At 66.5% G+C, this 25,244-nt stretch overlaps 6 protein-coding genes across 10 annotated transcripts in view; 5 read left to right on the forward strand and 1 right to left on the reverse strand.

The window, feature by feature from the left end:
• Positions 1–2,697, forward strand: part of TIMELESS (timeless circadian regulator) — an 18,218-nt gene extending 15,521 nt beyond the window's left edge. The window contains exons 2-12 of the mRNA XM_027669273.1: positions 40–191; positions 271–356; positions 437–560; positions 651–733; positions 806–948; positions 1,034–1,205; positions 1,284–1,352; positions 1,420–1,538; positions 1,617–1,876; positions 2,021–2,112; positions 2,330–2,697. Of these exons, the coding sequence (XP_027525074.1) occupies positions 40–191; positions 271–356; positions 437–560; positions 651–733; positions 806–948; positions 1,034–1,205; positions 1,284–1,352; positions 1,420–1,538; positions 1,617–1,876; positions 2,021–2,112; positions 2,330–2,448 (1,419 nt within the window). The 3' untranslated portion in view covers positions 2,449–2,697. The remainder of the gene's footprint in view (positions 1–39; positions 192–270; positions 357–436; positions 561–650; positions 734–805; positions 949–1,033; positions 1,206–1,283; positions 1,353–1,419; positions 1,539–1,616; positions 1,877–2,020; positions 2,113–2,329) is intronic.
• A 119-nt stretch (positions 2,698–2,816) lies between these two features.
• APOF (apolipoprotein F) lies at positions 2,817–4,113 on the forward strand. The gene is made up of 2 exons (XM_027669315.1): positions 2,817–2,938; positions 3,021–4,113. Exon 2 carries the CDS (start codon positions 3,041–3,043, stop codon positions 3,947–3,949), a length of 909 nt encoding a protein of 302 aa, XP_027525116.1. The 5' UTR covers positions 2,817–2,938; positions 3,021–3,040; the 3' UTR covers positions 3,950–4,113.
• Positions 4,114–4,735: 622 nt separating this feature from the next.
• Positions 4,736–10,946, forward strand: STAT2 (signal transducer and activator of transcription 2). 3 transcript variants are annotated; one of them, XM_027669261.1, is made up of 25 exons: positions 4,737–4,773; positions 5,240–5,305; positions 5,421–5,552; positions 5,630–5,780; positions 5,868–5,966; positions 6,039–6,131; positions 6,202–6,280; positions 6,364–6,449; positions 6,527–6,675; positions 6,746–6,904; positions 7,230–7,382; positions 7,457–7,477; positions 7,577–7,670; positions 7,776–7,832; positions 7,912–7,995; positions 8,114–8,212; positions 8,576–8,711; positions 8,803–8,852; positions 8,966–9,051; positions 9,116–9,254; positions 9,326–9,515; positions 9,601–9,658; positions 9,789–9,936; positions 9,967–10,585; positions 10,768–10,946. In XM_027669261.1, the coding sequence occupies exons 3-25, from the start codon at positions 5,422–5,424 to the stop codon at positions 10,899–10,901; spliced, it is 3,015 nt and encodes a 1,004-aa protein (XP_027525062.1). In that variant the 5' UTR covers positions 4,737–4,773; positions 5,240–5,305; position 5,421; the 3' UTR covers positions 10,902–10,946. The 3 variants fall into 3 exon arrangements, with proteins under 3 accessions (XP_027525061.1, XP_027525062.1, XP_027525063.1); XM_027669260.1 differs by having other exon boundaries at positions 4,736–4,773; positions 9,116–9,252; positions 9,327–9,515; positions 9,789–10,585; positions 10,768–10,901; XM_027669262.1 differs by lacking the exon at positions 4,737–4,773 and adding an exon at positions 4,792–4,887 and having other exon boundaries at positions 9,789–10,585.
• A 154-nt stretch (positions 10,947–11,100) lies between these two features.
• Positions 11,101–12,314, reverse strand: IL23A (interleukin 23 subunit alpha). The gene is given in 5 exon segments (XM_027669264.1): positions 11,101–11,247; positions 11,343–11,468; positions 11,883–11,946; positions 11,948–11,982; positions 12,144–12,314. Coding segments are annotated over 5 exon segments (543 nt in total).
• Positions 12,315–12,364: 50 nt separating this feature from the next.
• On the forward strand, positions 12,365–13,141 carry LOC113959968 (atherin-like). The gene has a single exon (XM_027669274.1). The coding sequence runs from the start codon at positions 12,365–12,367 to the stop codon at positions 13,139–13,141; it is 777 nt and encodes a 258-aa protein (XP_027525075.1).
• Positions 13,142–13,870: 729 nt separating this feature from the next.
• On the forward strand, positions 13,871–24,801 carry PAN2 (poly(A) specific ribonuclease subunit PAN2). 3 transcript variants are annotated; one of them, XM_027669258.1, is made up of 26 exons: positions 13,871–13,918; positions 14,514–14,804; positions 15,398–15,567; positions 15,694–15,814; positions 15,890–15,967; positions 16,080–16,347; positions 16,767–17,109; positions 17,536–17,632; positions 18,152–18,271; positions 18,417–18,536; positions 18,608–18,736; positions 18,859–19,058; positions 19,380–19,522; positions 19,796–19,902; positions 20,313–20,411; positions 20,840–20,916; positions 21,567–21,708; positions 21,947–22,084; positions 22,719–22,778; positions 22,859–22,949; positions 23,027–23,184; positions 23,332–23,475; positions 23,787–23,966; positions 24,077–24,170; positions 24,274–24,471; positions 24,540–24,581. In XM_027669258.1, exons 2-26 carry the CDS (start codon positions 14,532–14,534, stop codon positions 24,572–24,574), a joined length of 3,585 nt encoding a protein of 1,194 aa, XP_027525059.1. In that variant the 5' UTR covers positions 13,871–13,918; positions 14,514–14,531; the 3' UTR covers positions 24,575–24,581. The 3 variants fall into 3 exon arrangements, with proteins under 3 accessions (XP_027525059.1, XP_027525058.1, XP_027525060.1); XM_027669257.1 differs by lacking the exon at positions 13,871–13,918 and having other exon boundaries at positions 14,532–14,804; positions 24,540–24,801; XM_027669259.1 differs by lacking the exon at positions 13,871–13,918 and having other exon boundaries at positions 14,532–14,804; positions 19,383–19,522; positions 24,540–24,801.
• Positions 24,802–25,244: the final 443 nt, after the last annotated feature.

Consider the following 25,244-nt stretch of genomic DNA (forward strand, 5'->3'; position numbering starts at 1 on the left):
CACGTCCCCCAGTCCCACTGTCCCTCCCGCTCTCCCCAGGAGCTGGTGGCCTTGGCCAAGTTCATCCTGGGCAAGTTCTTTGCGCTGGCGGCCACCAACAAAAAGGCCTTTGTGGAGCTGCTCTTCTGGAAGAACCCGACAGCCGTCTACGAGATGACCAAGGGCTACAGCTCCCTGCAGGAGGGAGAGGGGTGAGTGGGGTCGGGGAGGGGGCTGTAACCCCCCCGAGCCCCTCTCCTCTCCCCTCACCCCTTCTCTGCCTCGGCCCAGGGCTCCCAGGAGCCGGGTGCCCCCCTGGACCCCCCAGGAAGAGCAGGAGCTGCGGGAGCTGTACTGGAAATACAAGGAAGTGGAAGGTACTGGAGGACCCTGGGGGGGGGGCAGTGGGACCCCCGGGGGGCAGGGGGGGCTCTATCCCTGCACCTCCTCTCCCCAGGTGAGGATGTCATCGCTGCCATCCTGGCCCATCTCCCGACTCCCGGGCGGACGCGGAGGCAGGTGGTGAAGCAGCTGGTGCAGATGGGGCTGGCCAGCAGTGCCAGGGACTTCCCACGGGAGAGGTGGGTCAGGGATCCCCACGGGGAACCCCCGGGCTGGGGCAGGGACCCACCTCACCCCGGGCAGGGACCCACAGCCGTGTCCCCCCCCAGGAAGGGCACCCGCATCGTGCTGTGGACTCAGGAGCAGGAGGAGGAGCTGACGCGGCTCTTTGAGGAATTCCAGGGCTCGGATGGTGAGCGGGGCCGGGGCGAGCAGGGGGTGGCGGCCCCCCTGTAGCCCACCACCCTGACCCCCTGCCCCACAGATGTCCTGGGGAACATCATGAAGCACCTGACGGCGCGGCGGTCGCGGGCTCGGGTGGTGGAGAAGCTGCTGGGGCTGGGGCTGGTGTCGGAGCGCAAGGAGCTGTACAAGAAACGCCGGAGAAAGAGCCACGGCCACGGGATGGTAAAAGGGGGGCCCGGGGGGTCCTGGGCTGTGCCCAGTGGGTGCTGCTCCACCCCAGGCACCCGAACACGGCTGGTCCCCGCAGGCTGCCGCCGGTGTCCCGGGTGTGCCAGCCCAGGACAGCTCAGCAGAGGATGAGGACAGCGAGGAAGAGGAGGAGGACGAGGAAGATGAAGTGGAGGAAGGCCCCATGGAGGAGAACTGGGCACCCGAGGAAGGGGCTGGGCAGGGCCTGGCTCAGCATCTGCATCAGGAAGGTGGGCGAGGGGCTCTGAGTCCCCCCTGTTGGGCTTGGCTCCAGGGCCGGACCCTGTGTCACCTCCTGCTGTCCCCAGGCCTGGCCGGGCCCCTGCGGTGGCTGGAGAACTGTCTGAGGAGGGCGGCAGGGGACCGAGAGGAGGACGGTGAGCCAGGGGGGATCGGGGGGGGCTGTGGGCTCGGGGGGTCCCGCTGACGGTGCTCTCGGCCCAGGCGTGTCCCACCCGGTGCCGCTGGTGCCGCTGACGGAGGAGAACGAGGATGCCATGGAGGATCGGCGCTTCCAGAGCCTGCTGCGGCAGCTGGGGCTGCGGCCCCCCACCAGCGAGCAGGTGAGCTCCCTGTGCCCAGCCCTGTGCCTGTCCCCTCACTCCTGGCACAGCCCTGCAGCATCCCCCCTCTCTTCCCAGGAATCCTTCTGGCGCATCCCAGCTGCCCTCACCCCGCAGCAGCTCCGACGCGCGGCCGCCTCCGTCGCCCACCACGGCCCCGACCCCTCAGGGTCCCCCCGGGACCTGCCTGGGCCACCCAAGTGCCCCCAGGACCCAGGTCCAGGTGAGGGGCCGGGCTGGGGGTGTGGGACCCTCACCAGTGGGGACGGCCCCGAGCCCCTCTCCTTGTGCCCCCCAGCAGAACAGCTGCCGGCAGAGCTGGGATCAGACTCGGAGAGGTGAGATCAGGATCCTGTCCCTGAGCTGGGGGTCTCTTCTTCCTGATTTGGGGGGTCTTCCCCCTGCCTGGGGAGGGGATTTGGCCCCCTGTGCTCTCCCAGTGTGGGGCTGAGTGGTGCCAACCCCTGTCCCCGTGGCTGCAGTGAGGAGCCGGTCCCCGTCCCCAGCCCGGTGCAGTCGGGCACCAAGAGGCGTCGGGAGCTCGACAGTGAGGATGAGGACGGTGGGAGCTCGGGTGAGTTCAGCCCCTCTGCTCTATCCTGTGGGGCTGAGGGGGCTCTGGGTGTCACCAAGAGCTGGGCACAGGGCACTGCTGGGTCATGGTTGTCCTGTCCCCAGCCCCTTTGCCCCGTCCCTTGGGCTGGGGAGGCGGTGGAGGGACAGGGGTGTACCCCCGCTCCCTTCACCCTCTGGCTGGGGGCTCAGCTCCCTCCCTCTTCCTCCACCCACAGGTCCCAGGCTGGCCCCTGCAGCCCCCTGCTCTGAGGAGGATGAGGAGGACGAGGACCCACAGCCCCGGGGGAGGCGGAAGCGCGTCCGCTGCCTGGAGGAGGAGGAGGAGGAGGGTTGAGGGGCTTCCCTTGTCTGCCAGGCCCAGGCCCTGGGCTGTTTTCTGGGGTTTCTGCAGGTTTTCTGCGGGTTTTGATCCTGTTTTTAAGGGCTGCACAAGCAACCAGTTGCTGCCCCTCCATCCCCTTCCCCTGGTGTCTTCATCTCCCTGTTTTGCCCCAAACTCCCGTTTTTCTCAGCTGTTTGGGTTTGTTTTCCTTTTAAACCTTTTGAATCTGGACAGGGCCCAAATAAACAAACGTGACTCTTGCCCTTCCTTGGTGTGTGGGGCTGGAGGGAGCTGGAGCTGGGGGGGGGTCAAGCTGCTCTGGCCACAGGGGTCGAGCTGCTCTGGCCACAGGGAGTGCCCCGGCCCTGGTCCTTGTCCCTGCACCGGGCCCCATGTGTCGCAACCCCCTGATAACAGTGGCTATAAAGGGGCCGCAGGGGCCGCACGGGGCAAAGGACAGTGGCATCTGGCCAGGGCAAGGAGCAGTGACAGCGGCAAGCGGGTGAGCTGGGGACACTGGGGGGTCACGGGGGGCTGTGGCCGCAGGGGGCTGACGGGGCTCTGCCCTTCTCCTGCCTCCACAGCCAGTCCCGGAGCTGCCGCCATGCCCTGGGTTCTGCTCTTCCTCCCACTCCTCTTCCTCGGCCCCGCTGTTGCTCTCTCTGACAACGAGGACCCCGGGCTGGGTTCCGGTGACCGGGCACTGGTGCGGGCACTGCTGGCAGAGCTGGTGGGTCCCGTCCCGCCGCAGGCACGGGGGGTCCCGTGCCATGACCTGGGCCCCAACGCCCTGCCTGGCTTTGCCCGGCTGCCACCAGAGCCCCACGCCCTGGCCCGCGCCGCGCTGGTGCTGGCGCTGAACGGGGCCAGCTGCGTGGCCGAGGCCGAGGCCGAGGCACTGGGGCTGGCACGGGAGCTGGGCACCCCCACGGCCGCGGCGCTGCTGCGGGGGCTGGCGCGGGTGCCGGGAGCCCCGGCCCCCCAGCCCCTGTCCCTGCTCCTGCTCAGCCTGGCGCGGCCGGGGGGCTCTGCCTGTGCGGATCCCACCCGGCTCCGGACTCCTGCAGCCGGCGCCCAGCCCACAGCACCCTCGGCAGGGAGGGTCCCCAGGGCCTGGCTGTCCCTGTGCCACCGGCTGTCCCGGCGCCGGCGGGAGGACGAGGGTGAAGCTGAGGACGCCTGCAACCCGCCGGGGGAGCAGGAAGCCCACCGGGTGCTGGAGTGGGTGCCGGGCGTCAGCATCTTCTACAACCTGGGCACCAGCATCTACTTCGCCTTCCAGGGCTGCGGGGCCGTGGCCTCGGAGCGGGCGCTGGAGGCCACCGAGGACCTGGGCTACGCCGGGCTGGCCGCGCTCACCGGGAGCCTCGGCGGCCCCGTGGCCGTGGGGGTGCAGCTGGGGCTGCAGCCGGGGCTCAAGGCTGGGGTGCGGGCGCTCATCGGGTACTTCACCTCCGCCGGGGACCCCCCGCCGGTGCCCACTGCCCACAGCGGCTCCGCCATCATCGTCTGAATAAAGGCCACGTGCGGCAGCTGGCGGCGTGTCCCTGTCCCTGCGGGATCGATGCAGGGTCACCCTGTGCTGGGGCACAGGGACCTTGGTTCTGCACAGTGGCCCTGCTGAGCCACGTGGTGGCAGCTGCTCTGTCCCTGTCCTGCCCAGCGTTCCAGGCCCTGCGGCTCTGTCCCCACTGCCCTGTCCCCATGTCCTGTCCCTGTCCCCATGCCCTGTCCCCACGGTTCTGTCCCCATGGCCTGTCCCCATGTCCTGTCCCTGTCCCCATGTCCTGTCCCTATGCCCTGTCCCCACGGTTCTGTCCCCATGGCCTGTCCCCATGTCCTGTCCCTGTCCCCACTGCCCTGTCCCCATGTCCTGTCCCTGTCCCCATGTCCTGTCCCTGTCCCCATGCCCTGTCCCCATGTCCTGTCCCTGTCCCCATGTCCTGTCCCTGTCCCCACTGACCTGTCCCCATGTCCTGTCCCTGTCCCCATGCCCTGTCCCCACGGTTCTGTCCCCATGCCCTGTCCCCACGGTTCTGTCCCCATGTCCTGTCCCTGTCCCCATGTCCTGTCCCCACTCCCGTTTAGGGCCGCCCGTTTCCAGCCCCCCGACGGTTCCTCGCTGACCACGCCCCATCTGGCCACGCCCACACCGTGACGTCAAATCGGGGAAATGCGGAACCCTCTGAGTCTCCGCCAGAGGGGGCGTGGCCTCGCTTTCGAGCTCCACCAATCACGACGCAGATTGGGGAAGGGGCGTAGCCTCGTCGCCGCTCTCCGCCAATCACGGAGGAGTGGGTGTGGCGTCCGCGCCTTCCTGACCCGGCAGCGGCCGAGGTGGGTCCGGGAGCGGGGGCTTCTCGGGGGGTCCAGGGGGGTCCCGGGGGGGTCTCGAGCCGGTCTCGGCCGGTCTTGGCGTTCCCGAGGTGTCCTGGGGGACGGAGGGTCCCGGTGGGTCCTGGGTGAGGGGGAGTCCCGGGGGACAGGGGCGGCTCCGAAGGGTCCCGGGGGACGGGGGCTCCCGGGGGAGGGGGGCACAGATAGGGGGTCCCGGCGGGGACACGCAGGGATCACTGTCGGGTGGTCCCTTGGGGGTGTCCCCCTGGGGGTGTCCTCCTGGGGCGAGAGGTGTTTCGGGGCACCTACTCCCGGGATCCCTGCGGGTGCAATGGGGGACCAGGCTAGGGGGACCTTGGGAGGAGCCTGGGGGGCTGCACAGGGGGTGCAGGGGGCCCTCGGGGTGGGGCGTGTGCCCCCACCCCAAATGGGAAACCCACCGTGGTTCAACCCTTGCCCGGAGCAGAAGGACCCCCGGGATCACCCGGGGCCGAGCTGGAGCTGAGGGACCCCCAGGACCCCCGTGCTGCAGGTAATGGGGTGCGGGTGTGCCAGGTCGGGGCACGTGGGCACCGGTTCCACATCCTCCGGTTGTGCAATGACCGGGGGGTCCTCGGGGCCCCCCCTGACTCCCCCTCGCCCCCCAGCATGGCACAGTGGCAGGAGGTGCAGGGCTTGGCCAACACGTACCTGGAGCAGGTGCACCAGCTCTACGCGGGCTCGGAGCTGCCCATGGCCGTGCGCCAGTGCTTGGCCGCCTGGATCGAGGACCAGAACTGGTAACGGGGGGCCGGGGCTGGGGGGCTGCACCGGGGGGGGCACGGGCCGTGCCAGCGCTGAGCCCGCCGTGCCGCAGGCGCCAGGCGGCCGAGCCGCTCTCCTCCCAGGCCCGGATGCTCTTCCACTCCTTGCTGATGCTCCTTTCGGAGCAGCTGGGCAGCCTGGGCACGAGCCGCGAGGATTTCATGCTGAAGCACAACCTGCGCAAGGCCCACCGGGACCTCCAGGTGGGCATCAGGGCCAGGGTGGGGGGCTGAGGGAGAGGGGCCGGGGGGGCCTCTGTGCCCTGCTGACCCCCCCCCACCCCTCCACAGGCCGAGTTCGAGGAGAATCCGGAGAAATTCGCCAACCTGGTGGCCAACCTGCTGCAGGAGGAGCAGCGGATCTTGCGCCTGGGGCAGGCGGGGGGGCAGGTAGGGCAGGGGTGTCCCCCCCTCGCCCCGTGGGGTCCTGGGGCCGCTGCCTGACACCCCGTGTCTCCACAGGGGGGGTTGTCCCCGGCACCCACCGCGCCCCCGGAGAGGGGCCGGGAGCAGCAGATCCAGCGGCGCTTGGCCGAGTTCCACTCGGCCCTGCAGGTAACGGACCCCCCGGGCCCCCAGGCCCCCGGGGGCTGCCCGGGCCCCCCTGACCCCCCTCTGCCCGCAGGAGGCCGAACGCGCCTTCCGGCACCTGGAGGACCTGCAGGACGCCTTTGACTTCTGCTACAAGGTGCACTACCAGCCAGGTGAGCCCCATCCCGAGGGAGAGGGGGGATGGCACTGCCCTGTGCCCCCCCCGAGCCCCCCCGAGCCCTCCACTCGCCCACAGGTCAGGACAGGAACAGGGACCCCCAGTACGCCCGGCAGCTCCAAGCCCTCCAGGCCAAGCTGCAGAACCTGGACCAGCAGCGGCGGGTGAGGGGGGGCTGGACTGGGCTTGGGGGGGCCGTGGCCGCTCCTCACCCCCTGCTCAGACCCACGTCTGTCCCCAGGAGGTGCTGGCTCAGATGCAGCAGCTTTTGGGGCGCAGCGAGACCCTGCGGGAGCTGCTGCAGCAGGAGTTGGGGGACTGGCGGGAGCGGCAGCAGCGCTCGTGCCTGGGGGCCCCCGTGGACACCAACCTGCGCCCGCTGGAGACCTGGTAGGGCCGGGGTGAGAGGGGGGCACGGGGGGTCACAGCCGTCCCCCGCTGAGCCCCGGGGCACCCACAGGTTCACGGGGCTGGGCCAGGGGCTGTTCCAGCTGCGGCAGCTGCTCCGGGCACTGAGCGACCTGCGGCAGAAGGTGACCTACGAGAGGGACCCGCTGGCAGCAGAGACCCCCCTCCTGGAGCAGCGGCTGCAGGAGCAGCTCACACACCTGCTGAAGAGGTAGGAGAGGGGATGTAAATGGCTGAGCTGCATCAGGGTTAGATATTGGGAACAGGTTGTTCCCCCAGCAGGTGGTCAGGCACTGAACAGGCTCCCCAGGGCAGTGGTCACAGCACCAAGGCTGCCAGAGCTTGGGGAGTGTTTGGACAACTCTCTCTCAGTGCATGGTGGGATTTTGGGGATGTCCTGTGCAGGGCTAGGAGCTGGACTTTGACCCTTGTGGGCCCTTACCAACTCAGGGTATTCTACGGTTCTGAGAGGTGGGGGCAGCGTGGGTGGGGCCGGGATGGTACCGGGGCACCCCTGACCCCCCTCTGTGCCCCAGTGCCTTCGTGGTGGAGCAGCAGCCCAGCACCCCCAACCCCCTGAAGCGCCCGCTCGTGCTCCGGACTGGCAGCAAGTTCTCTGCCCGCGCCCGGCTGCTCGTGCGGCTGCACGACCGCAACCACCGCATGGAGGCCACGATCCACATCGACAGGTCGGGACCCCCACGAGCCCCCGCCCGCCCCCGGGGGTCCCGCTCCCCCACTGACACCCCGCTCTCTCTTGCAGGGACCCCCCCAAGGTCAAAGGGTGAGAGCCGGGCGAGCGCTGGAGGTGGTGGACAGGGCTGTGCCCCCCCCGCCCGGGGGTCTGGGACCCCCCGCCCGCCGCCTCTTCTCTGCCCCGCAGGTTTCGCAAGTTCAACATCCTGACGTCGAGCAGCAAAACGCTCCTGGCCGGGGACAGTCCCCAGGAGGGGCTGGTCTGCGACTTCCAGTACCTCGTAGGGGCCCCCCCAGACCCCCAGCACCCCCAGGGCGGAGAGCGGGGCGAGGACCCCCGCCCAGCCCCGGCCCCCGCCCCAGGCTGACTCTGTCCTGCCCCACAGACGCTGAAGGAGCAGAAGGACAGCAGGTCTGGCAAGGGCAGCAAAGGTGCCGGCGAGGTGGGTGTGGGGCTGGGGGCTGTGGGGACGGAGGGAGGGGCCGGGGCCACGTGGTGACCACAGTAACACCTCCTTACAGAGTCCCCTGGTCGTGACAGAGGAGCTGCACCTCATCACCTTCACGCTGGCCTACGCCTACTGCGGGCTGGAGCTGGAGCTGAAGGTGAGGGCTGGGGGGCTTGGTGGGCCTAGGGGGGCTGGGGGGCTTGGGGGAGGCTGGAGGGCTTGGGGGATGCTGGGGGGACTGGGGGTTGCCAGCCTGACCCCCACACCCCCCACAGACCTCCACACTGCCCTTCGTCATCATCTCCAACAACAACCAGTTCTCCAGCGCCTGGGCCTCCATCCTCTGGTTCAACATGCTCAGCTCTGACCCCAAGGCGAGCAGGACCCCCCAGCCCTGCACTGCCCCCCAGTGTTCCCACCCCTGCCATCTCCTGCCCCGTGCCCCCCTGTCCTGGTCCTTGTCCCGTCCCCCTCCCTGCTCCTCACTAATCTCCATCCTGTGCCAGGTTCCTGGTCGCTGTTCCTGCTGTTGATTCCCCGTGCCCTCTTCCTGGTTCCTGTCTCACCCCCATCCCCTGATCACTGTCCTGTACCTGTCCCTTGGTCCCTGTCCCTGGACACCATCCCTTTCCCCAGTGGACATCCCCATCCCCTGCCACACATCCACATCCCCTGATCCCTCTCCCATCCCCGTTCCTGCCCCGTGTCCCTGTCCCTGCTCACCCCCTGTCTCGCAGGACCAGGACATTTTCTCGGCGCCGCCCCTGGCCCCGTGGCCCCGTCTGGCCGAGGTGCTGAGCTGGCAGTTTGAGAGTGTGGCAGAGAGGGGGCTGAGCCAGGACCACCTCCTTATGCTGGGCGAGAAGCTCTTTGGTAAGGCTGGGAGCCAGCCCCGACCCCCGGGGGGGACACGGCGGGGACGGGGCTGTGCCGTCCCCCTGCTCACCCTGCTCTCGCCTCGAAGGCTTGAAGCCGTCACCAGGGAGCACCGTGGCCTGGCCCAAGTTCTCCAAGGTGAGCAGAGCCTGTCACCCCTGTCAGCATCCCCCCATGACCCTGCCCTCTCATCCCCCCATCCTCCCGTGGCCCTGTCCCCCCCAGCCCCTCTCACCCACCCTCTCCCTCAGGACGGCGCCGGCTTCTCCTTCTGGACTTGGTTGGACGGGATCCTGGGGCTGCTCCAGGAGCACCTCAAGCAGCTTTGGAAGGACGGGTAGGAGCAGGGCTGGGGGCTGGGGGGGCCCGGGGGCTGCAGGGGCTGACAGTGCCTCCCCCAGACTCATCCTGGGCTTCGTGAGCCGGAAACAAGAGAGGAAACTGCTGAAGTCGAAGAGAACAGGGACGTTCCTGATCCGGTTCAGCGAGAGCATCCTGGGGGGAGTCACCTGCACCTGGGTGGAGCATCCTGAGAGTGGTGAGTGCACCCCCACAGCCCCGGGGTCCGGCCCCTCAGCCTGCCCTGGGCACTGACCCCTGGGGGGCCTGCAGGATCCCCCACTTTCCATTCGGTGGATCCCTACACGGCGGCCGAACTGGCGTCCCTGGCACTGCCCGACATCATCCGTGATTACCACATCATGATGGAGGAGAACGTTCCCGAGAACCCCCTCCAGTTCCTGTACCCCGACATCCCCCGAGACAAGGCCTTCGGGCCCTACTACAGCCAGCGGCAGGAGGGTACGGCACAGCATGGCACGGCCTGGCACGGCACAGAGCAGGGGCAGCACCTGCCACCCCCTCTGATCCTCCTCTCTTCCCCCAGGGAACCTGACAGAGCCAGAGAAATACCTGAGACGGCGCCTCATCCGTGTGTCCTCCAGGTGAGGCAGCCGAGGCCTCGGTCCCCCTTCCCCGTCCCCCATCTCCCCATGGTCCTGGACTTGGTGACTTGGACCCCACAGGAAAGGGGATGCCCTGACCCTGACCCTGACCCACTGTCTCTCCCTCCAGGCAGGCAAATAAGTCGTGGCAGACGGAAGAGGAGCTGGTGGTTGCCACTGAAAATCTGGAGACGCTGCAGCTGCAGTCCAGAGGACAGGGCACACAGTGGGATGGTGGCCTGGTACTGCCACAGTCCCAGAGCCCAGGGACACCACAGGTCACACCAGAGGACCTGGGGACACCTCAGGGAGTGGCTGTGAGCCCAGGGACGCTGCAGATGGTGGCCACGAGCCCGGGGATGCTGCAACCCAGGGGCTTGGGGACACTGCAGTCGGGGTCCCAGTGCCTGGAGCCACCACAGCCACCACAGGTGGGATCAGAGGTCTCAGAGGTGGTGGTGCAGGTGGTCCCCAACATCCAGGACACAGTGCAAGTGGCACTAAAGGCTGTGGGGACTATACAGGTACTGCCTGGGGGGGCGGGGATGCTGCAGGTGGGACCAGGGGACTTGGGGACACTGCAGGTGCTGCCAGGGGACCAGGGGTTGGTGGCTGTGGACACAGGGATGCTGCAACAAGTGGGAGCTGTGGACACCGGGATGCTGCAACAAGTGGGAGCTGGGAACACGGAGATGCTGCAGCCCAGACCAGGGGCTGTGGAGCCACTGCAGGTCACTGAGGGCCAGGAGATGCTGCCACCAGAGCTGAGGGACCTGGAGCTGCTGCCCAGGAGCCAGAACATCCAGGAGCTGCTGCAGTCGCTGGAGCCAGGCTCAGGGACGCTGGAGACACTGGAGGTGGCAGAGCTGATGCCAAACATGCCGGAAAGCTTGGACGGGGGGCCCCAGCTGGACCCTGGGCTGGCAGGTGAGTGCTGGGGTGAGGGGTGCACCTGGGGATCCCAGGGGTGTCTGGAGTTCCCTGGGATTCTCAGGGATGCACCTGGGGATCCCAGGGATGCACCTGGGGATCCCAGGGGTTCTAAGGGCTGTACCTGGGGGTCCCAGAGGTGTCCCCTCAGCACTGACCCGTCCCCCCTCCCCTCCCAGGTGCCGCCGTGCTCCTGGGCCATCGTGACCCATTCCTGCCACAGCCCGAGGACTTGGCTCTGCCCACTGTCAACTCCCTCTTCGCCTCCACCGACTTCCCCCCGCTCCACATCGATGCCAGTGACTTCCAGTGACTCCCCCCGGCCCCTCCCCTGTAAATAAACCCCTTCCCACCCCCCGCCCGTGCTGCCCATTGCGCCGCACGCGGGAGCCGCTTGTCTTCTCCGGAGCTTTATTAGAAACTCATAAATACCCGAGATAAATAGGGAACGTGGCACATAAATAACCCTTCGAGAGGGAGGGAATAAATAGGGGGGTGGGGAGCCCCAGGGCTCAGCGGGCACTGGCGCTGTGGGTGAAGACGCGGCTCATGACGGCGGCGAAGGAGCGGAGCCGGTTCAGGGCCAGGTGCCGGAGCAGCCCGTGAGACCAGTTGTTGCTGGGGTCCATGGGGTGCCGGGGGGGGTGGCCGTGCTCCTGCTGCGGGGACAGAGGTGTCAGGGGGTCCAGGGCCACAGCTGATGGCACCTGTGTCCCCTGACGGGTTCCCTCGGGGCTCCCACCCTCCCCCTCACCTGGACGAGGCCCAGCAGCTGGTCCATCGTGGTCTCCAGCTGGGGCTGGGGCTGCTCCCTGAAGATGTCAGAGCCCAGCAGGTCCCGGTAGTGCTGGAGTGCCTGGAGGATCCGGTGCAGGCAGCGCTGTGGGGGCCAGGGGGGTGAGATGGGGGTGTGGGACCCTCCCACACCCCTGGGCACTCTTCGGAAGCCCAGGTACATCCCTCAGTATCCCTGGGATCCTCAAACATCCCTGGGACCTCCAGGTGCATCTCTCAGCATCCCTGGCACCCCCAGACATCCCCAGGACCCTTAGACACATCCCTCAGCATGCCTGAGACCCCCAGACATCCCTGGGAGACCTGGACAGCTTCAGAATCCCTGGGACCCCCAGGCATATCCCTCAGCTTCCCTGGGACCCCTAGTCACCCCTGGGACCCCAAGGTGCATCCCTGAGAGCCACAGAGCCCTCCCTCAGTGTCCCTACAGCCCCCGCAGGCCCCTGTCCCTGCAGCCCCCCAGCCCCCGCAGCCCCCCAGCCCCCGCAGCCCCCTGTACCGTGTTGTTGGTGTCCAGTGTGGGGGGGTCACAGGCGTCACTGCAGAGGATCCGGGGGGGGCCAGTTCTGGGGGTCCTCCTCGCTCAGCTGCATCTCCTCCTGGAGCAGGGGGTCAGTGGGCTCTCCACGTCCCCCGGGCCCCCCCGGCTCCCCGCACCCTCGGGACCCCCCTCCCACCTGGATGCTCCGCACTTCCCGGTGCCCGCCGTCCCCCGTAACCCCCCGGTCCCCCTGGCCGAGCCCCCCGCGCTCACCAGCACCGGGTGCGGTTCTTTGACGGTCGCCAGCAGCCGCGACAGGTCCCGGGAGAGGATCTTGCAGGCGGCCCAGTCTGTGCGGGACGCCGGGGCCGGGGTCGGGGCCGGAGCCGCGGGCGGCGGCAGCAGCAGCGGGAGGCAGAGACAGAGGCAGAGGCGGCGCAGCGGAGCCATTCCCGGTCGTTCCCGGTCGATGCCGCCACCGGCGCTGCCACCGGGTACTTATGGGGCGGCGGCAGGTGGGGAATCCCCGGGGCAGGTGGCTCCCGCCCCCCGTTACTGCGAAATCGCCTCCCTCGAAAGCAGAACCGATACCGGGCCGGGGTCCCCTGGCCGCGCCCGGCCCCGCTCCCCACCGGGACAGGACGGGATGGGACGGGACGGGCAGGAAAACCCGGGGCAGTTCCTGGCGGCTCCGCGCCCAGCGGGATGGGAGGGACCTGCACCGGCACCGGGACCTCCCCTGGGTGCACCTGGGCTGCCCCCGACGAGCGCACCGGGGAGCCCGCGGCGGTGTCACCTCGGTGGATCCCCCGTTGTGTCCCCCCGTGTCCCCTCCGGTGTTCCTCGTGTGTCCCCGCGGTCTCTTCGGTGTCCCTCCCGGTGTCCCCCGTGTCCCCCGGCCTCCCCGGGACATCAGCCGGCGGCTCCCCGCGGCCTCGGGGGTCCCAGCGGGGCTCGCCTCGCCCTCGCGCCCCCGGGTCCCGCAGCCCCGGTCCCCTCCGGGCCGGGCCGGGCCGTGCTGCCCGCAGCGCCGCAATCCCGGCGGCCCCGACGGGGCGGCTCCGGCGCTTCCCGCTCCCGCCCGGCGGGGCTGCCCCCGGCCTTCCCCGGGCATGGACACCGGCGGCGGGGCTGTCGTGGGTCTGGGAGGGGAGACACGGGGGAGGCCGGCGCCGGTGGGGCTCAGCACCGCGGTGCGCTGTCCCGGGGACTCCCTGGGACCCTGCGGGACCCCGTGGGACACCAGTGGATGTGTGGGATGGCAAGAGACTGCGTGAGACACTATGGGGCGTTTAGGGAAGCTTTGGGATCCTGTGAGGTGCCACGGGACGCGGTGGGACCCCTGGGATATTGTGGAACCCCGTGGGACACTGTGGGACTCCGTGGAACAGTGGGACGCAGTGGGATGCTGGGGACAGCGTGGGACACTGTGGGGATTTTAGGGACACTTTTGGGATCCCGTGGGGTGCTGGGGGGCAGCGTGGGACCCCGCTGATGCTGTGGGATGCTACGGGCTGCTCCGTGACACCAGTGGACACGGTGGGATGCCAGGGGCGTGCGAGGGACACTGTGGGTACTTGGGGACATTCTGGGATCCCGCGGGGTGCCAGGGCACGCGGTGGGACCCCATGGGGCACTATGGGGCACCGTGTCGTATTCGGGGAGTTAGAGAACAAGGTGGGACCCCGTGGGGTAAAGTGGGGTGTCCGGGGACGCTGCGTGACATCCGTGGGAGTCCATGGCCCGCCGCAGGTGCCGCACCGACCGGCAGCGCCCGGGGGTCAGCGAAACACCCGGGAGCTGGGGGGTCCCCCGGGGCTCCCCCGCCCCGCCCCGGCCGCATCCAGCCTTTCTGACCCCTCCGCCGCCCCGTCCCACCGCCCCGCTTAGTCCCGCCCTGCCCGGGCGCTGATTGGCCCGTGCACGGCGCCCCGCGCTGCCATTGGTCGGCTGGCGGGCGGGGGGCGCGGTTGCCGTAGCGACGCGGGAGCGGCCCCGGCCCGGCCCCGGCGGGACGAGCCCGGTAGCGCGGCCCCGGCCCCGGCGGCGGCTCGGTAACGGCGGGCGCGGGGCGGGGAGGGTGGCGGCCGCCCCGAGCTCGGAGAGAGCGGCCGCTAGGGCCGGGTCCGGTGGGGCCAGGACCCTAGTGCCTCGCCCAGGGCTGCCGCCGCCGATACCGCCGGCGCGCTCGGTGTCGGCTCGCGGAGATAAGGGCGGAGGGTGCGGAGCTTAGCCCGGAGTCCCCGGGGGTGGGGCGGGGCGGGACCTCGAGCTCCGGGAGCTGCCGGTACCGGGCGGGGCTCGGCTTCCCGGGCAGCCTGGGACTATTGCCCCGTGCCCCGGGGAGGCTGCCCGATATCCTGGGCCCCCTTCCCGGTTCCTCAGGCAGCTTCCCGGTGTCCTGGGACCACTGCCTTGTTCCCTCCTGCCCAGGGGCCACCACAGGCTCCTCACGGCCATGACGGGGCTCTGAGTGTGTCCTGGGGAGGGACTTTACAGCCCCGGTGTCCTCGGTGTCCTGGCAGAGCCCTGCACCCCACACTCACTGGACATTCCAGTTGCCATTCCCATCCCCGGAGTCACCGATTCCAAGAACCGGTGGCTCTGGGTGTTCCTGACCAACCACCTCCAGTTCCTTTTCTGTCCCAAAGGCCACCGGGATTCACCATGAATTTCGAAGGGCTCAACCCCTCCCTGGCCGAGTATGCGCCGCCCCTGCACCCGGCGCTGGACCCCGTCCTGGACCCCCACCTCAACCCCAGCCTGGTGGAGCTGGACCCCGAGGGGGTGTCCCTGGAGGGCATCCCAGTGCCCGAGTCGGTGCACCTGATGGAGGGCATGTACAGCGAGCTCCACACGGCCGTGTCCGAGGTCGGGGTGCCCGTCTCCGTGTCCCACTTTGACCTGCATGAGGAGATGCTGTGGATTGGGAACCACGGGGTAGGTGGGGAGGTCACTGCAGGGAAACCTGGGGGGCAGGGAATTTGATGGAATTGTGGAATGGTTTGGGTTGGGAGGAAGCATAAAGATCATCCAGTTCCATCCCCCTGCCATGGGCAGGGACACCTCATACTAGCCCAGACTGCTTCAACCTGGCCTTGGACACTTCCAGGGATGGGGCAGCCACAGCTTCTCTGGGAAATCCATTCCAGCCCCTCCCCACCCTCACAGGGAGGAATTTCATCCCAAAATCCCATCTAAATCTCCTTCTTTGGTTTAAAACCCTTCCCCCTTTATCTGCCCATGTCAGTTCTCAGAGCATGGGCCTCCTGCTGCTTCCCAAGTCACGGCTGTGGGACTGATGGATCTTTTGATTCCTTACTGGTGTTTGCATCCAGGGAAAAGTCTGACCGGCCTCCCACAGTCTGGAGCACCCAGGGGGGGCCAGGAGATCCCCCCATAGTCCGGCTGAGCTGTGAGGCTGCCGGTAGCTGCCTCCTCCTGGGAGCTGGCGCAGGACAAAGCGACCTTCACCTGTGTCATATCCCTGGGACGTGGGGTGGGTTGTGATGTCCCTGCCCCTCTGTGTTCAGGGCCATGCCACCTCCTTCTTCGGCCCCACGCTGGAGCGATACTCTTCCTTCCAAGTGAACAGCAGCGATGACATCCGCCAGATCCAGAGCCTGGAGAACGGCGTCCTCTTCCTCACCAAAACCAACCTGAAGTACATGTCACGGGGCGGCCTCATCATTTTTGACTACCTGTGAGTCCTCCCCCTGCTGCCCCTGTGCTGGGGGGCGGTCCTGGCCCCTCTGCCTCCCTGCCACCCCTTCCCTGCTGCCTCCTGGAGCCAGGCAGGAGCGTGAGGGTGTCCCGTCCTCTCCCACAGCATGGATGAGTCCGAGGACATGCACAGCCTCCTGCTGACGGACAGCAGCACCCTGCTCGTGGCTGGGCTGCAGAACCACGTCCTCGAGATCGACCTCAACACTGTCCAGGAGACGCAGAAGGTACGGCTGGGCCGGGGGCTGCTCCCTGGAGCTTTGCTCCAGGGCTCATCCCTGCTCATCCCGCTTCCCTCCCAGTACACCGTGGAGGTCCCCGGCATCACCATCATGAGGCAATCGAACCGTTTCTTCTTCTGCGGGCACACCTCGGGAAAGGTAATGCCAGCCCTGTCTGACCTGCCAGGGTACCCTGGAGTTGGGGTCTGTCTCCTCCCAGAGCTCCAGGGGTCTGGAGCGGGCGCCTGGCACCCAGCACCGTCCCCCCCAGGTGTCCCTGCGCGACCTGCGCACGTTCGTGGTGGAGCACGAGTTCGACGCCTACTCCGGGAGCTTGTCCGACTTCGACGTCCACGGGAACCTCCTGGTGACCTGCGGCTTCTCCAGCCGGATGAACGGGCTGGCCTGCGACCGCTTCCTCAAGGTCTACGACCTGCGCATGATGCGGGCGACCACCCCCCTGCAGGTCCACATCGACCCCTTCTTCCTGCGCTTCATCCCCACCTACACGTCCCGCCTGGCCATCATCTCCCAGACGGGTGTGTGAAGCTGCGGCCCTGGGGGTACTGGGGTGGTGGTCCCGGCATCCCCAAACTCGGGGTCAAATCCCAGGGGATTCAGCCTGGAGCAGAGGAGACTGAGGGGAGACCTCGTTGCTATGTACAACTTCCTCGGGAGGGGCAGCTCTGATCTCTGCTCACTGTGACCAGCGATGGGAGCTGAAGGAACTGCTGGCGCTGTGTCAGGGCAGGGTCAGATTGGATCTCAGGCAGAGGTTCTTCCCCCAGAGGGTGGTTGGGCACTGAACAGGCTCCCCAGGGCAGTGGTTGCAGCCCCAAGGCTACCAGAGCTCCAGGAGCATTTGGACAATGCTCTCAGCACGTGGTGGGATTGTTGGGGTGTCCTGTGCAGGGCCAGGAGTTGGGCTGGAGTTGTCCTTGCACTTGCTCTCCCACAGGCCAGTGCCAGTTCTGCGAGCCCACCGGGCTGGCCAACCCCGCCGACATCTTCCACGTGAACACGGTGGGGCCCCTCATCATGACCTTCGACGTGTCTGCCAGCAAACAGGCGCTGGCCTTCGGCGACTCCGAGGGCTGCGTCCACCTCTGGGCCGACTCCCCCGAGGTCACCTTCAACGCCTACTCCCGGGAGACCGACTTCGCCCTGCCCTGCATGGTGGACACGCTGCCACACCTGGACTGGAACCAGGACCTGGTGCCGCTCTCGCTCATCCCGGTGCCGCTGACCAGCGACGCGCTGCTCTCCGACTGGCCCGCCGCCAACTCCGCCCCGGCACCGCGGTAATTCCCAGCCCCTCCCGGGAAAAACAACCTCTCCTTCCTCCTCACCTGCCCTGGGAAGTGCCCGATGAGTTCCTGGCAGTGGATGGGAATGGCCGAGGGGCAGCGACTGGGCGGGTGTGAGGACGGTGGGAGACAGTCAGACCTCAGTCTTGCTGATGAGGAGATCCCAGTGGGATCCCAGCTCCGTTCTGCCTGTGTGAAAACTCTTGTTTTCCCTCTGCCTGTCCCTGACCCGCCTGTGCTCAGCGCTGCTGCCCTGCCCTGGCATAACCCAGGGGGTTTGTTGGGTTGGAAAATGAACCTGGGGAAGGACTGAGGAGGGGGAGCACTCGGGACCACCCTCAGGGTGGGTCCCTGAGCACACTCAGGAGGCCTCTGGGTGGGTAAGAGATGCTGCTCTGACTCGGGGGGTGTTGTTTGCAGGCGAGCCCCCCCAGTAGACCCCGAGATTTTGCGAACCATGAAGAAAGTGGGATTCATTGGCTACGCCCCAAACCCCAGGACCAAGCTCCGCAACCAGGTACCCGCTCTCAGCAGGGGGTTTTGAGGGTGTGGGGTGGTGTTTCCTGCGCTGGAGCTCTGCAGGTTGGAGGAGGGTGGAGCTTGCTGCGTGCTGAGCGATCTCTGAGGTTTCAGGGACAGGGATGAGAGGCAGAATTCCCGTGGGATGTTGCAGGTGTGTAGTTTGGAGGTGTCAGCTTCTCTTGAGCAGAGCCAGTCTGGCAGTTTTCCCAGTTCCATCCCTCCCTGGCTCTGTGGCAGGGAAGGCTTGAGCTGTCCGGTTGGGAGGTTCATGGCATGTCCCTCACCCTTGGGAAAACACTGCCCATGGTGCCTCTGTAGTTTCCCACAGTGACAAATCCCTGTGAGAAGGAAGGTGTGGAGACCTCGTGCAGGTCCAGGGAGGGCCCCACTCCATTCTGGTGTATCCCTTTGCTCATTCAGGGAGGCAGGAAAGCCCAAGAGTTGCTTGTGTCAGTACGTGGGGCTTCTCTCCACCTCAGGGTTTAGCTGCTTATCCCTTCTCTCCCCACCTCAGATTCCTTATCGGTTAAAGGAGACGGACAACGAGTTTGACAACTTCAGCCAAGTCCCCGAGTCCCCAATCGGGCGGGAGGAGGAGCCACATCTCTACAGGGTGGCCAAGAAGTACAGGAAGGTGGTGGCCTCGGGGGGCTGCTCTGGGGCTGGCTGGGGGTCCCAAGGCTGGGCTGGCCATGGCCAAGGACACCCCTGGGTGCACCAGCTGTCCCATGGGGGTCCCACGGGAAGGTGCTTGTTTAACACGTCACGTCTCCGCTCAGGTCACCATCAAATACTCCAAGCTGGGGCTGGAGGACTTTGACTTCAAGCATTACAACAAGACGCTGTTTGCGGGGCTGGAGCCCCACATTCCCAACGCCTACTGCAACTGTATGATCCAGGTGGGAGCCACCCCAGCCCTGCCCGGACCACCACGGCCCCGGGACCCCCCTGACTGCTCGGTCTCTGCCAGGTGCTGTATTTCCTGGAGCCCGTCCGCTGCCTGGTCCAGAACCACCTGTGCCAGAAGGAATTCTGCCTGGGCTGTGAGCTGGGCTTGCTCTTCCATATGCTGGACCTGTCCCGAGGAGATCCCTGCCAGGTCTGTCGTGGGCTGGGCTGCCTGGGAGGGTCACGGGGATTGCAGGGGAACAGGAGCCGGGTGGTGCCGGTGTCAGGCACTGTGGAAACTCCTGTCACTTGACACTCTTGCCCCATCCCCAGGGAAGCAACTTCCTGCGGGCTTTCCGCACGATCCCGGAGGCTTCGGCGCTGGGGCTCATCCTGGCTGACTCGGATGAAGCCACGGGGAAGGTGAACCTGGGGCGGCTGATTCAGAGCTGGAACCGTTTCATCCTCACTCAGCTGCACCAGGAAACCCAGGAGCAGGAGGGGCCGCAGGCGTACCGGGGGGCTGGCACCAGGTGAGGGGCTGGCACCAGGTGAGGCCCTGGCACGGGGACAGGACGGGGAGTGATGGAGCCCGGGGCAGGGCTGGCTCCCAGAGACCACACCCATCCCTTGGAAAGGTTTCTTGCCACTCATGCCTACCCTGAGGGCTCCATGGGAATGCCCCAAGTGGTCCATGGGAGTACACGAAGCCACAGAGGACACCAGCTCTGGAAACCCAATGGCCGGTTCCCCAAGAGCGGCTGGAATTTGGGAGCTGGCCCTGTGCAGCCCGAGACGTGGGCCCCCATAGGGATCCCTGGGATCCTGCTGACCCCAGTGCTCTGTTTTTCCAGCAGCTTTGGGTCCTCAGGGGACTCTGTCATCGGGCAGCTCTTCAGCTGTGAGATGGAGAACTGCAGCATGTGCCGCTGCGGGAAGGAGACGGTCCGAGTGTCCTCCACGCTGCTCTTCACCCTCTCCTACCCCGAGAGCACTGGTAACAGCAGGGCCAGGCACTGGGGACAGGGTGGGCTTTGTTCTCCCTGACTTTGCCAGGTGAAACACACCTGCAGTGAGGAGCTGCCAGGCTGTGGCAGCCTCGGGTCTAGGGTTGGGTTTCCAACCAGCCGAGCTTTTGGCTACAAAAGACAGATTTGGGGGTTGACCTTCTGGCTGGTGGTTGTGAGGAAAACCCCAGAGGTTTGGCTGAGCTAAGCCGGTGAAGGTTTTGTGTGTTGGAAGGTGACGTTATTATCCTTTCTCCCTTCAGAAAAACCAGCCAAGGATTATGAGTTTGCCCAAATTTTAAAGCGAAGCATCTGCTTGGAGCAGAACACACAGGCCTGGTGTGAGAACTGCGAGAAGTACCAGCCCACGGTGAGCCCAGGAGGGGGCACGGGCATGAGGGGCTGCAGGAGATGGGCATGAGGGGGGCAGTTTCTCCATTAGTCACTGGGGAACCTCCTGAGTGGGTGCCAGAGATTCGGTTCCTGGCCCGGCTGGCAGCCGATGTGCCGTGGGGTATTTCCTGGGCCGTGTGAATTCATCTCACAGGACTGAATCCTCCCAGGGTAGGGGGCAGAGAGAAACCCCCTGGCAGCTGATGGAGCAGGCTGCTCCCTGCCTCAGTTGTCCTGGGAGTACCTCCAACTACCAGGAATGCAGCCGGGGAGGGGAGGAAGCGCTGTGGGGAAAGGCACCGGTGGAGGGCTGAGTGTTCCAAACCCAACCTGAGCCTCTCCAGGCTCCCAGAGCTGCCCCACTTCCATCTCCTGCTCCCTCCACAGGTGCAGACCCGGAACATCCGCTGCCTGCCGGACGTCCTGGTCATTAACTGTGAGGTGAACAGCTCCAAGGAGGCAGATTTCTGGAAGACACAGGCTGAGGTGGGGGAGACACTTGGGGGCTTGTTCTCCCGGCTCACGGGGGTTGTGGTGCCCGGCCCTGAGGAGGTTTTCACTCTGGTCTCACTGTCTCTGGCCTCTCTTCCCTCCACCTGAGCTGTGTTCCCAGAGGACGTGGTGGTGTTTGGTCATGCCTGTAGCATGATCCATGTGTTTGGAGTTGGAAAAGACAAGATCTCCTGTCGTGACAGAGCTGGTGTGACTGCAGGAGTCGCTGCCATTCCCCCAGTCCCCCGGGACCTGCCAGCTCCCTGGAGCACCTGGGACGTTGGGTTTCCCTCACTGTCACTTTCCCTGTCATCGACTTTAACATCCCTGTCTTTTCCCTGCTCCTGGCCTGGCTGTCACCCACGTGTCCCCAGGGCTGGCCTGTCACCACCTGCTGACACTTGCCTGTGTTTCGTTGCCAGTATTCCTTTCAGAAAGCCATGATGAAGAGAGGAGGCTTTGACATCACCAAGGGAAAGGAGATCTCTCTTGGAGAGTGGTAGGTGACCGTTCAGGAGGAATTTCTGCATGGAAAGGGTTGTCAGGCACTGAAAGAGGCTGCCCAGGGAGGTGGTGGAGTCCCCATCCCTGGAGGTGTCCAAGGAAGGCCTGGATGTGGCACTCAGTGCTCTGGGCTGGGTGACGAGGTGGGGATCGGGCACAGGTTGGACTCAATGGTCTTGGAGGTCTTTTCCCACCTCAAAGATTCTGTGATTCTGTTCCTGGGGTGGTGGCTCTGAGCAGTGACACCTCCTGAGTGGTTCTCTGGGCCATTTCTCATTTAATAATGATAATTTGATAACCTGCCTGTCTGTAGCTCCTTGGGGGCTCTGAACTGGAACAGTCTCTGTTCTGCTCTGAGGCTGCACCACATCCCCTTCAGACACCTTTGTGACCCACCTGGTGGTCCCTTTTTGAGCCCCCCATCCTCGTTCCCCTTTTCTAAATGAAAAAAGCCCCAAACCCACGTTGGCCTTTGGTGGCTGACATTGGCTGAGCACCTCTGCCACGGTCCTCTCCAGGCAGCTCCCCCAGGAGCTTTAGGAGTAAGCTGGGGAGTGGGTGGGTGGGGATCCTGCCCTGAAGAAGTTGGCCGGGATGACATCTTATGTCTCCCTCTGCCTCAGCTTTCCATGGTTCTCTGTGCAGGAAGGATCTGGGGAACCCCGACACGGGGCACTCGTATGCTTCCGTGGAGGAACTGAAGAACATTTGGATCCCTCACGCCATCAAGATGAGGCTGACCAAGAGCAAAGAGCTTGACGTGAGCAACTGGAGTGAGACCGATGAGGTAAAGGCTGACGAGCTCCTTGTGGGGCTCCGTGGCCGTGTTCTCACGGGGCTGTGGCAGCAGAGCTGCCTCAGAACCGCTTTCTGCCGAGCCCGTGTGGCCGAGAGATGACGAGGATCTCTCGGAGACACCTCGGGGGAGCAAGAAAACCTCGGGGCTGGCGGTGACAGCGCATCCAAGTGCTGGGGTTTGTGTTGGAGGGGACTCAGTCACTTCCCCGGGCCGGTTCCTCCCGCAGCTGAGCCCGACAGATGACCCTGAGTCCGTGTACATCTACGATCTCATGGCCACCGTCGTCCACATCCTGGATTCCCGCACGGGGGGCAGCCTGGTGGGGCACATCAAAGTGGGAGAGACCTACCACCAGCGGAAGGAGGTGAGACCCTGCGGGACCCCCACGACTGTGTCACCTGCTGGCTCCCCAGAGCCATCCCAGGGGTCCTGCTGCCCAGGGCATCGGTCCCATTCCAGGGTCTCTTAGTCAAGTGTTGAGTGTTTGGCTGAACGTGCCAGGCAGCCCTGAACAGCAAAGAGCTGGTCAGGCCCCTCACGGGGAGGGAAGGGCTGAAGAAACCCTCTTCCCACACACTCTCAGGCTGGTTCCTCCTGGCCACGGGCACGGTGCCAGCTTTCCTTGTACTTCCAGGTAAGGGCAGGCACGTCATCTCCCTTCCCAAGGACAGGGCTTGTCTGGGCAGTCCTGTTGTCTGGTGGAGATGCCCAAGCCAGGAGTTCCCAGAGTGTGTCAAGGCTCCATCCCTGTCTCTTATCTCTTGCATCTCCCTGGAGTTTTGGTCAGGAGCTGGGCAGAGCCCAGAGCCTGTCCAGCCCGAACACTTCATGCACACTGTCACCACCCAGGGCAGCAGGGATTTCCCCACGGTGTCCCAGGAAGGGCGGGGGTTCCCACATGGCATTGTCACACCCCTCTTTCCCTGGTAACTGGGCAGAGGAGTCACTGCACTTGGCTGGGGGGGCCCTCATGGCCGTGCCTGTGCCTCTCCCCACAGGGAGTCACACACCAGCAGTGGTACCTCTTCAACGACTTCCTCATCGAGCCCGTGGACAAGGTGAGTTCTGAGGTGACACCACATCTTTGGGGACCCCGTGGAGGCCCCGGGGCTGCCCCACACTGTCCCCTCCCCTGCAGTGCGAGGCCGTGCAGTTCGACATGAGCTGGAAGGTGCCGGCCATCCTCTACTATGCCCGGAGGAACCTCAACGCCAAGTACAACCTCGTCAGTGAGTGGCTGCGGCGGGGGCGGCTGCGGGGCCGGCGCCGCCGGCTCCCCACTGAGCTCCTTCCCCTTTCCCTGCAGTCAAGAACCCCATCGAGGCCAGCGTGCTGCTGGCAGAGGCCTCGCTGGCTCGCAAGCAGCGCAAGTGCCACGCCACCTTCATCCCCCTCATGCTGAGCGAGATGCCCCAGGCGGGAGACCTGGTGGGGCTGGACGCGGAGTTCGTCACGCTGAACGAGGTCGGGGGTCCCTGGGGCGGGGGCTGGGGGGGGGCTGGGGCACAAGGGCAGCCCCTCAGGGGCTGTATGAGCACAGCTGAGGGGGTGCTTGGTCTGTTCAGCGAGGGGAGGCTCATCAGGCTCATCATCCCCTGTCCCCTGTCTCAGGAGGAGGCCGAGCTGCGCAGCGATGGCACCAAATCCACCATCAAGCCCAGCCAGATGTCGGTGGCCCGGATCACCTGTGTGCGTGGGCAGGGCCCCAACGAGGGGGTCCCCTTCATTGATGACTACATCTCCACCCAGGAGCAGGTACGGGGCACCCACCTGTCCTCCTGCAGTTCCCCAGACCCCCAGGGAGGACAGGCACCCACTGTACTGGTGACAGGTCACCTCAGCTGGACACCTGTGCTCTCCATGGTGACAGACACCTGGGTGCTCCCCATGGACACCTGTGTCCCCCGTGGTGACCTCACCTGGACACCTGTGTGCTCTGTTATCCCTCTCCATGGAGGGGCACCTGCAATGATAGCCCCCTGCCCAGGCTGCTGGTGGGCAAACTGGGGCGGGGGTTGAGCCCCTCAGCCCTCCCAGCCCACCTCCACAGGCCCTGGTCTCTGCAGGTGGTGGATTACCTGACCCAGTACTCCGGGATCAAGCCGGGAGACCTGGATGCCAAGATCTCCTCCAAGCACTTGACCACCCTCAAATCCACTTACCTGAAGCTGCGTTTCCTCATCGACGTGGGCGTCAAGTTTGTGGGCCATGGGCTGCAGAAGGACTTCCGTGTCATCAACCTGATGGTGACAGCACTGAGCCCCCTCCCTCCCCTGGGTCTGGGCAGGAGCCGTGCAAACCCTCCCCTCCACGGCAGCCCCCCTGCCCTGGCAGCAGGACCCTCTCTGCTCTCCAGGTGCCCAAGGACCAGGTGATCGACACCGTGTACCTGTTCCACATCCCGAGGAAGAGGATGATCTCCCTGCGCTTCCTCGCCTGGTACTTCCTGGGTCAGTGGCCAAACTCCTGGATCCGGGAGGGGCGGGAGCAGGGGCATAAACCCCCCCGGGGGTCCCCACCAGGCCTCTCCCTGACCGAGGGGTCTCCCCCCAGACCTGAAGATCCAGGGAGAAACCCACGACAGCATCGAGGACGCACAGACGGCCCTGCGGCTCTACCGCAAGTACCTGGAGCTGAGCCCGCAGGGCTCGGAGCCCGAGGAGTTCCGGAAGGTGCTCAAGGGGCTCTACGAGAAGGGCCGAAAGCTGGACTGGAAGGTGCCCGAGCCCGACAGCCAGAGCAGCCCCAAGCGTAAGGCCCCCCCACTGCCCCTCCCCGCGCCCCCTCCCTGCGCCCCCTGACCCCCTCTGTCCCCGCAGATGGGGCCGTGTTCCCCTCCGTGCTCGCCCTGTGACCGGAGCCCCTGCCAGGAGCAGCCTCGGGGCAGGTGGATAAATACGTGTGGAACTGGAACCAGCAGCGGGGTCGGGGCTGTCTCCGGCCCTGCCCGACCCCCCCGGGCCTCCCCCGGGGCCCGGAGCCCCGGGACTCCCTTTCCCTGCCGGTACCGGGAATCCCTGTCCGCCCCCCGTCCCTCGCCCGCCGGCCCGGGCGCCCTCATAAAGCACCTCGGACACCCGCGCCCTGAGTCCTCCTTGGCTCCGGGGATCGGCTCCGGCCACACGGGGCGGGGGAGCCGGGGCTGGCACCGGGGCACGGCAGGAAGGGCTCAGGCTCAGACCAGGACCGAGGACACGGTGGGGCCGGGGCTGGGGCCGGGACAGGGCACAGAGGAACCGGACCGGGACCGGGGCAGGGCAGGGACGACCGGGACCAGAGCTGGGACCAGGGACAGGACGCAGAGGAGCCCGGGCTGGCACCGGGGACACGGCAGGACAGACCGGGACCGGGGCTCAGACCTGGGGTACGGCGGGAGGGACGGGGCTCGCCCCGGCCCCGGGGTCACGGCGGGACGGACGGGACTCCGCCGGTACCGGGGCTGGGGGCGTGGCCGGGGCAGTCCCGTGGGCGGGGTCAGCACAAACCCCGCCCCTCGGGGCCGAGCGCCACGCGGCCGGGCCCTG

The sequence above is a fragment of the Corapipo altera genome, unplaced genomic scaffold, assembly GCF_003945725.1.
Source record: "Corapipo altera isolate COAL_440 unplaced genomic scaffold, ASM394572v1 223, whole genome shotgun sequence".
Lineage (NCBI taxonomy): Eukaryota > Metazoa > Chordata > Aves > Passeriformes > Pipridae > Corapipo > Corapipo altera.

Bases quoted from the DNA above. Each gene is read 5' to 3' on its own strand.
- STAT2 (XM_027669262.1), top strand. From the start codon at position 5,422: ATGGCACAGTGGCAGGAGGTGCAGGGCTTGGCCAACACGTACCTGGAG. The intron at 7,383-7,456 runs GTCGGGACCCCC...TCTCTCTTGCAG, and splicing joins GCCACGATCCACATCGACAG to GGACCCCCCCAAGGTCAAAG. The intron at 8,853-8,965 runs GTGAGCAGAGCC...CCTCTCCCTCAG, and splicing joins CCTGGCCCAAGTTCTCCAAG to GACGGCGCCGGCTTCTCCTT.
- APOF (XM_027669315.1), top strand. From the start codon at position 3,041: ATGCCCTGGGTTCTGCTCTTCCTCCCACTCCTCTTCCTCGGCCCCGCT.
- LOC113959968 (XM_027669274.1), top strand. From the start codon at position 12,365: ATGGGGCGGCGGCAGGTGGGGAATCCCCGGGGCAGGTGGCTCCCGCCC.
- PAN2 (XM_027669258.1), top strand. From the start codon at position 14,532: ATGAATTTCGAAGGGCTCAACCCCTCCCTGGCCGAGTATGCGCCGCCC. The intron at 15,815-15,889 runs GTACGGCTGGGC...CTTCCCTCCCAG, and splicing joins CTGTCCAGGAGACGCAGAAG to TACACCGTGGAGGTCCCCGG. The intron at 18,537-18,607 runs GTGGGAGCCACC...GGTCTCTGCCAG, and splicing joins ACTGCAACTGTATGATCCAG to GTGCTGTATTTCCTGGAGCC.